At 40.2% G+C, this 10,008-nt stretch overlaps 1 protein-coding gene across 2 annotated transcripts; it reads right to left on the reverse strand.

The window, feature by feature from the left end:
• Positions 1 to 686: 686 nt before the first annotated feature.
• Positions 687 to 8,544, reverse strand: LOC123965429 (C-factor-like; the record flags this gene model as incomplete). Of its 2 annotated transcripts, none has more annotated exon segments than XM_046041947.1 (5): positions 687 to 1,262; positions 1,530 to 1,640; positions 6,918 to 7,036; positions 8,057 to 8,105; positions 8,348 to 8,544. In XM_046041947.1, coding segments are annotated over 5 exon segments (611 nt in total), but the record flags the coding sequence as incomplete, so codon positions are not given.
• Between the last annotated feature and the right edge of the window lie 1,464 nt (positions 8,545 to 10,008).

Genomic DNA, 10,008 nt, shown 5'->3' on the forward strand with positions numbered 1-10,008 from the left:
CACATTTGAAGTTTAGCTAACTGATGAGTTTCATCTGGCTTGATCGATAGATATAACTGAGTATCATCTGCATAACAATGAAAGTTTATGGAATATTTCCTGATAATATTGCCTAAAGGAAGCATATATAAAGTGAAGAGGATTGGTCCGAGGACAGATCCTTGAGGAACTCCATGACTAACTTTGGCGTGCATAGAGGACTCATCGTTAACATGTACAAACTGAAATCGATCTGATAAATAGGACTTAAACCAGCTTAGAGCGGTTCCTTTAATGCCAATGAAATATTCCAGTCTCTGCAATAGGATCTGATGGTCAATGGTATCAAATGCAGCACTAAGATCTAATAAAACCAGTACAGAGACAAGTCCTTTGTCTGATGCAATAAGGAGGTCGTTAGTAATTTTCACCAGTGCTGTCTCTGTACTATGATGAACTCCAAATTCTGACTGAAAATCCTCAAATAAACTATTGCTCTGTAGAAAGTCACACAGCTGTTTAGCAACTGCTTTCTCCAGAACCTTAGAGAGAAATGGAAGGTTAGATATAGGTCTATAGTTGGCTAAAACATCCGGATCAAGTATGGGGTTTTTCAGAAGAGGTTTAATTACAGCTACTTTAAAGTACTGTGGTACATAGCCTGTTGATAGAGATAGATTGATCATATCTAGTATGGAAGTGCTGACTTCTTTAAGCAACCTAGTCGGGATGGGGTCTAAGAGGCAGTAAAGGTATTTCAGTCTGGACCAAAGTGGTGAACTGACTGACCAACCAACATTTGTATCCATAGCTGCACACTGCTAGCAAAAACCAAACTTACAAACCCCTCATTAGTATGAAGACTAAATGAATAAGGACACTGTAGCTCATGAAGCTGATGGATACCGGTGGTGAAGGTAATTTACTTCAAAGTAATAATGCCACGATGTAAAAATTACATTACCCCATTTCAAGTCCTGCATTAAAAATGTTAATGTAAGCTTTAGATTATTATGTTTTATTGTGGGATGATTTTTTTCTGATGCATTATAATGTTGGAGATGGTGGAGGTGGAGCCAATCTTACCAACTTTATTTACTGCTGAGTTGTTTGGTCTACAAAAATGGCTCAGTAGCTCAGGAGGTAGGTCACAGGATTGGTGGTTCGATCCCCACCTCCTCCTGTCCACATGTGAGTGTACTTTGTCCACAAAGTATACTTTGACAAGAACTGAACCCCAAATTGCTCCTTATGGTTGGCCAGCACCCTGCCTGGTAGTTACCCTACACACGGGGTGAATGTGTGCGTGAATGACTAGCAAAAGCCTTGTAAAGCTCTTTGGATAAAAGCGCTATTTAATTTAGCTATTTCCCATTTATGCCCAAACCAACAATAATGTACAGACAATATAAACTCCACAGAGGCTGCAGCACACACAAACACAAATATTAAAGTAAGAATTAAAGAACAGAATATATTTTATTATATAATATATATATTTATATTTAAAAGGCATACAGTACTTCTCTGTAAACGCTCCATCACCTCACCTGTTCTCCTCCCATGTCTGTGCGGACCCAGCCGGGGTGGATTGCTGCTACCAGTATGTTGTGTATCTTGAAGTCCTCAGCTAGACAGCGAGTCAGCATATTCAGCGCTGCCTGGTGAGCACAGCAGAAAGGACAGAAGCTTTGTTTTTCCAAAAGTCAACAATATGGGAATTGTTAAATATTGCGTTACAAAAATGAATTAAGTGTAATAGTATTGAGTGTTAATCATGACAGCTGCAGGGCTAAAACCCAGGATGTGTGGGTCCCTAGGATCAGCTCAGGTTAAAGACAGTAGGCCATGTGTGACATGGGGTCATCCTCTGTATGATTTCTAGGAATGTGGAAGTCTTAATAAGCTGAGGAGTTTAAGTAACTCCTTATCTGTAACAAAATAAAATAAATAAATTACACATGGTGCCTTTTTTAAAGGTTCAGTGTGTAAGATTCAGTCTACAGCCTCCCCTTTCAAAGAGTGTAGGATACCTACGGTGGTTAACACAGTAATACCATATGTTATTGTGAAAATGATTGTTACTTATTCATCAAACAACAGCAACATCAAGAAATGAAGTGCTACATGATGTCTCATACTCCTGTAATACATTACTGTACTGTAATCATACGTTTTGTTACATCTTGGGAGGGTTGGCTCATCTGGACTAGTATGTAGTTAAAGTAAATGAAGAACATCTCAAAAACTATCCCATCTAGTGTAAGGATGAGCTTTGCCACTGACAGACAACAGGAAAATGTAAGTGTGAAACATCACTGTTTCTGCACCACAGTCCATTATAAACCACATAATAGATGAAATTTACAAAGGCATAGTCAGGTGAGGATCAAGACTCCTTTCCACTTTGTTCAATTAGCAAATTAGCAAAGCCAAAATACAGCGTTGTGGAATAACGCTGTATATCATTACTTTTTCTTCTTCTTCGTATATTTGTTTTCAACATAGTGAAGAGCATCTACACTGCCGGAATTCCAAAAGAAGACGAAGAACGTAGAGTAGTTTGTCCGTTTGTCCGCACAGTGGGAACTGTCAAAATGTCAAAACCATCCAAGTTAAAACATTTTTGGATAAGTTTCACATATAAAGACCTCATTGCGAATCATTTCCCCTATTTTAACTTCTTTAACCCTTGACAAGTACATTTCTATTTAGTTCTTAATTTGTCATTTCAAAATGTTTGCTTAAATTTTTTCAAGCTTTTATCTCAATTTCTGATTTGTGCTAAATTCAAAAACATGAAATATTTTGTTTTCTTCTACTTTATTTGTTCAAAACTTCATTGAGCGTAAAATCTTCTATTCAGGAGGAATAAGACCAACCTTCACAAATCAGGAGACAAATTTCAAAGGCCATATCCCATGGCACAGTCCTCAGAGTGACTGCTATCACCAAGAGAACCAGAGCTGGCCTGAGGAAATACTGCGCAGCCTCAGCATCATACCTGATCTGTGCAGTAATGTGAATATTTCAGAAGCTGAACAAAAAAACAGGGAGCTCTCTTATGACAGATACTTCCTATGCCAAATGAAGGAAACACACTTCTTGTTTTGTTTAAGCCTGGTCTTCCATCTTTACAATGACATCATAAATTAGAATGCAAAACCTGGAAAAGAGAAGAAAAGATAAATGACTTCAAATGACTTCAGATGGACTGCTGACGCTCACGGGAACAGGTAATTGTGTGACAAATTGTAATTAGTGAAACATGTTTTAAACATTATTTAATGCAAATATGGATTTTCTGAATTGTGGTTATTTGTGTCTGGACTGCTAGACATATAGTTCATAGACTTGCTGAGCATTAGCCTGTAATTGGTCGATGACATATGCAAACCCACAAACAAAAGAAAAATAATTTCCTTATAATTTTCATAAATTGGTCTGTTTTTGTAGATGGAAGCCTGATTTTCTGAGACATTAACTAGGGCTTCTCATCTTTATTGAACGGTGTAGTAGAGAGGGGATTCGTGCCAGAATGGGATTTAAACCCCCAACAACCTGGCACCTTGTCACAAAAGCTCCATACATCACAATAATGTGTTAAACTTGTTACTCTGATTTCAACTTTTATCATTGCTGCTGATCTAATTCTCAATTTGAACCGCACTCCCACCAAAACACCTGTGCAAGACACCTGGAAAGTAAATGCTCTGTATTTGTATAGCGCCATTATAGTCTTTGCGACACCTCAGAGCGCTTTCACACAACATCGCATTCACATTCACATTCATATAGTGAATGTAAGTGCTCAAACGGAAACTAACATTCACACACAGTCAGGATTCAGTATCGTGCCCAAGAACACTTCGACATGCAGCCTGGAGGAACCAGGGCCTGAATCCTTGGAAACCCGCTCTACCTACTGAGCCACAGCCAAAAGTGTCTGCAAAATGACCATTGTGTCTCATCTCTTTGGCTCAGAGATGATGTAGGAGTACAGTGACACCAAAGGTTTAAGTACTGATAGCTTTACTTGTTCCTTTACAGGTAGTCAATGCGAGACTACTCCAGCTGGCAAAATCTGAGCAGAATGTGAGATAAGATTTGGTGTCAGTAGTCTTTGTAAAGATATTCGTGCTACCAACAGGCTTGTCCTTTGATCTTTGCTGGTGATTGATTTGCAAACATACCATGTCACAGCTTGGTGGAGAAACTGGCTAAACGGGGAATCTATCAGCTTCCTGCGTTTGAAATGCATCAGGTGTGCCTGTGTCTTTTATCTGCACGTTCTTCCCTTTTGCTTTATTTTACAGAAGTATATATGACAGTAACAGACTACAAATAACTTTATACTTTGTAGAGCTGAGAGACCATCAGATTCCTTCTGTGGGTGACCACTGCACTGAAATTACAATGCTGTTTCTTGTTTATGGAAGACTGTTTTGGGGACATTTATACTTTTTGTTAAACAGTTAAAAGTTGAGAGAGATCGGAAGGTTAGGGGACAGAAAGGGGGGCAACTTGATAAAGGTCCTGGGCCTGATTCAAACCTGACGTCACAGTTACAGATTATGCTTCTTAGCCCACTGAGCCACCATCAATATAGTTATATATCTTATTACATAGAATCAAACATGTCTGTTATTTTTGGCTGAGCTTTTGAAAACATATGGAGCCTGTCCGCACTCTGCCCATGCACTCACTGCACATGAACATATGTTTTGGGGGAGTGGCTTTGGAGCAAGGCCTGAAGGGAGGAGCTGGGATTTTTTTGGTTGGATTCTTTCAACAGTCTTGCTAGTTCTTCAACGTTGCCCACCCCACCTTTATGTAGCAGGATATGTCTGTCAGTAACAGTTCTTTAACAAGTGTGACACAAGTTGTTTTTTATTTATGAAACCCCGGGGTTATTTAGTTCACAAACCCTAGGATGTTTCTATGTTTTTAGTCACGCAATGTGTGACATAATGTTATGCCTGTAACTATTTACATGTTGTAACCATTACCACAAAGAGTAACTGTCTACATGAGGAATCTGTAATGTTATACATGGGGAGTAATGTAATTTCCTATGACAGTGAATGCAGTTTGGGAAGTTTATTTGTAAGGCACAGTTTCTGCACATGATAAGGTGTAAAAACCTAGCCTGCTAATTCTGCATCCTATAATGTTATTTGTTGTATAATACATCTTATTAGTCAGTCATGAGGCAACATCAAGCTCCTTATTTCCTGATTCCGTTTGACTCTGTGGTTATTTGCAAGAGGATGCTTTCGACCACAGTTTTGTGCAGCTCTCTGTAGTGAGTGTGGGCATCCCCTGTTCTCACTCCAGATGCGCTTGGCTCTTCCACAGCCTCCACTATTTCCTTGAAGACACCATCGAATTTTGCTCACTCACTTTCAAAGTTATACCAAAAAATCTTCAATTCTAGACAGACAGAAGTGGACATCAGGCTCTTGAGAATTCCAAGAAGCATGTTGACAAAATCGTCACTCCTCATTGGCACTGAGTATAGCTGCCTCGGTGTTAGGTGCGCTTTGTTTTGTTTTGTTTTTATGTCTTAATTCAGTTTTCGGCTGTGATTCGACTGTGCAACAAACTGGACAAACTTCAGCTTCTGGTGGGGAAAAACAGAGACTTTTATTCATCTTCTGTTCTGTGCTTCACGAAGACCTGGCTGTCTGAACTGATACTGGACTCCGCGCTGCAGCTGGCAGGCTTCCAACATGTACAGAGCGGCGACACAGAACTCTCCAGCAAAACAAAAGGTGGAGGTGTTTGTTTTTATATTAACTGGCTGGTGTACCGACTTAATTCTGTGAAGATTCTCAGTCATCCAGGTCATAGTTATCTAACGAAGGTTAAAGTCAAGGGCAACTGGACTTGGTTGAAGATACTGGACTTGATTCAGCAGCACTGTTCTCCTAATCTGGAATTTCTTATCATTAACTGTAAACTGTTTTACTCCCCCCGTCAGTTTGCATTCCCTCTGGTTGGTGTTTAGATTTCGCAAACGTGCTCGACGCACAGCGCATGCTGGCTGACCAGATACTGTGTGTGGAGCAGACAAACCTGGACTCCCTTGTTATTGTTCTCGGTGACTTTAACAGGGGAAATCTCAGCCAAGAACTCCCCAAATACAGACAGTTTATAAAGTGTCCAACCAGAGAGGGGAACACTTTGGATCACTGCTACACCACAGTTAGCAGTGCCTATCACGCCGTCACACGCGCCTTTTATGGTAAATCCACTGAAACCGACCAGTGTGAGCTGACAGGCAGGTTTATCCTGTCAGTTTCTGTCTTTACAAAGACAAGTCTTGCAGGATGAGAGTCCTACCTGAAGAGAGGCTGTGAAGTCTTCACGTTACGCAATAGGAGAACCACATACAACATTATTTATCAAACTGGGTCAGAGGATACACATATGACAACATCTGGTTTTCAAAATTATAAAGACAGCAATTATAAAGACAAAGAATCTGGGTGAAAGGATGGATCAGCACACGCAGGTAGCAGGGATCGTCTGAGCTACAGAGAGAGCTGGAGGGGAGTAAAAACTGTTTTGCAGTGAAAAAGTAGCAGCCTGCTCTCATTGGCTGGATGTGGATGTCGAGTCGGCCGACTCCTCCAGATATTTGACGTGCCAGATATCTGGCTGACTGTGATGTGTCACAAATGTGTCAGGGAGCCGTTTTGATGCGTCCTTGTGTAGTTCACACTTAATGACTGGTGACCACTGATCGACCGCTCATTTACTCTCGATCACAGCCTGACGGTCGACGAGCTTGCCGGGCTAAAAATCGTGTAGTGTGCACTAGGCTTCACTCATTTTCTTGGAGTGCGTGTGTAGGGGGGAGGGGAAAATGATATGATGTACCAAAATGATATACTAAGCATATCAAAATCAGATTTTGTGTAAATCCTTTTTACCTTGCTGGTCCTATACGAGTACATCTGTGCTATAGGGAAGGTTTCTGGACATTTCTCTATGGATGAGATGATCGTGGAGATGTTGATGATGGCTGACCTGCTGCAGGACATTTCATCACCTGAGACAGAGAGAGAGATGAAGTAATTTCCATCATGGAATAGGAATAATAATAACTATAATGTAAAAATTGGAATGTTCATGTGATATAAATAATAGTTTTTGTACATGTATGTATTTTTGTGTATAAATCACAGCGATTCATACTGTTTCCACTTCATGAGATCTGTCTATATTCTGAGTTTTTGTTAAGTATGGAGGGGACTAAGAACACTGGTGGGCCCCTTGGAGTCTTGTAGATAAGTTTGTAGATTTAAATATATCTGGTAGTCCAATGCATTTAATGCCTGAACACATCTGCTGTGATAGCAGTGAGATGTTCTTCCGACAGAACTTTCTTCATCTGTTTTGTGGGAACATTCAGATGCTGGCGTTTTATGCCAATAAGCAATGACTGATTTACCAGAGCTGAAAGGGGAGCACCCTACAGCCATGTAGGGAGCTCCACAATATGCCATTGTTGTGAAAAAATTCCCCTGTAGAGAACTTATAATTTTTTATGATTGTATAGTTTGTGTTAATTTGCTTTGGCACTGTTTTATTGTATGCAGTCATGCCAATAAGGTCACTGATCTAGTGATGGAGTAGTTCCAGCAAGAACAGTTTCTAACGTCCAGATGCTCCAGATAAAAAGAAACTCTGCTTTCAGGGGAAGGATTACAGTCAAAAACAGGATGGAGGAGGTCAAACATGGATCACCATTGGTGTAGCTTTTCCTTATTAAAGAGCGCTGAGAGAAGAAAAGGACTGAGGGCAGACACTATGTCGCAATAATGCTCTTGGACAGGTTGCTATTTGTAAAACAGAATGTACCATTTAGATCCACAGCAAGACACACCATCACAGGTCACTGCTCTGCTCTACTTAATGCTAAAATTCCATGCGCAAAAGGAGAGCGTGATGGGGCAAGAAACCATGAGTATCCATTGATTCTCTGCTTTTTCTCTGCTTTTTTCAATCCCCCATAATCCCTGTATCTGAGACACAAATTCTAGTACAACATGAAAGAAAGGATATTTACCCTTGTTCTTTTCCCTTTCTGCTGATCTCTGGAGCAGTGGGAGAAACATCTGAAGATAGAGAGGAGAGTTTACTGACTAGTGATCAATTATACTCCCAGAGTGTTTAAGTTTGTTGTGTAATTAAACAGCTGACAATGCTTCTGGACAGTGGTGTGTAGGTCTGTACAATGCTTTAAGCTATAAATGATTCAACTAATTATATTAATACCATCTGAATACACACAAACATATTTCAAATTTTCGGTATCTCATTTCTGTGTGAATGTGTGAACACTATAAGCAAAGAGTACCTTTGCAATGAGAAATGGTCCGACCACATTGGTTTCATACACATCCATCATGTCATTTTTCCTGGTGGCAGATAATGGTGCTGGTGAGGCTGGTTGGTTGATGGCAGCATTGTTGATGAGGAGGTTCAACCCACCGGCCCCGATCAGCTTGCTCACAGCCTGGACAGCAGCAGAGATACTGTTCTCATCAGACGTGTCTGCAGATGGACATGCATGTACACAAATGTACATTATTAATATTAAAATGAAAATGTTCTGGGTTCACATTTTTGTGCTTTCTTGCCCCTCTCCTCTCTCCTTCTGTCTCTTTCTTCAGTTGTTTCTGGCTCTGGAGCTGTAGGGTCTGGATCTGTGGTTGTGGGATTCCTGCTGTCCCTATGTTCCCACCATTACCTTTCTATTTCTATTATTTTACATCCCTGTGTTGGGCTACTGTGTGTTCTCTATCTATGTCCCTCTCTCTCTCTCACTCACTCTTGTATACTTACTATATGTAAAATATTATGTTAGTTGTAGCTATTACAGATATCATCAACTAGTGAACCTTTGTGTGCATTATTACTCACTGACACTAACATGCTGACAGGGTTTAGTTTAGTTAGTTTAGTTATACAGTATGACTTTACAAGAAGGAGGACGTCAAATGAAACACAAGTAAATATGAAGGATACCAATAACACCCAAGATGCATTTCCATTGTGGTTTTGGTGTTTGAAGAGTCATGTAACCAGGTGATCATACAACCAACAAACCAACTCCATAAACACCTCTGTCATCAGTAAAATTACCAAGTCAAAAAATTATAAAATGAAAAACTAAAATTATCAATTAAAATTATAACTATGATGGTAGTTTTGCACTTCCATATTCACCACAAGAAATAATTTGACTCTTTAAGAAAACTGTAGTGGTTTTATTGTACAAAGGTCAATTGTTTCTCTTCTGGATACAACAGAACCTAAAAGAACAGACTCCCGTGCTGGTATTGAACTTGCACAAGGCAGCAACACTAGCTCTAGTCTGGTCTGCATGTGCTCCCCTAACGCTACAGAGGTGGGAGGTCTGTTGCTATACATATTATGTACTGCACTGAGTTGCAGCTGTACAGCTCTGTCTGTCAAGTTAACTACAGTGGGGGAAAAAAGTATTTGACCCCTTGCTGATTTTGAAGGTTTGCCCACTTACAAAGAATGCAACGATCTATAATTTTAATCATATGTACATTCTAACAGTGAAAGACAGAATCCCAAAGAAAATTCCAGAAAATCACATCATATGAATTTATAAAAATTGATGACCATCTGATGAGGAAAAACAAGTATTTGACCCCCTGGACAAACAGCATGTTAATATTTTGTAGAAAAGCCATTATTGGCCAGCACAGATGTCAAACAGTTTTTATAGTTGGTGACAAGGTTTGTGCACATTTCGGCAGGGATGTTGGCCCACTCCTCCCTGCAGACAGCCTCCAAAGCATTCAGGTTCCGAGGTTGTCGCCTGGCAACTCGAATTTTAAGCTCCCTCCAAAGATTTTCAATTGGATTCAGGTCTGGAGACTGGCTAGGCCACTCCAGAACCTTGATGTGCTTCTTCTTCAGCCACTCTTTTGTTGCTTTGGCGGTGTGCTTAGGGTCGTTGTCGTGCTGAAACACCCATCCTCG

This window comes from Micropterus dolomieu, unplaced genomic scaffold, assembly GCF_021292245.1.
Source record: "Micropterus dolomieu isolate WLL.071019.BEF.003 ecotype Adirondacks unplaced genomic scaffold, ASM2129224v1 contig_9676, whole genome shotgun sequence".
Lineage (NCBI taxonomy): Eukaryota > Metazoa > Chordata > Actinopteri > Centrarchiformes > Centrarchidae > Micropterus > Micropterus dolomieu.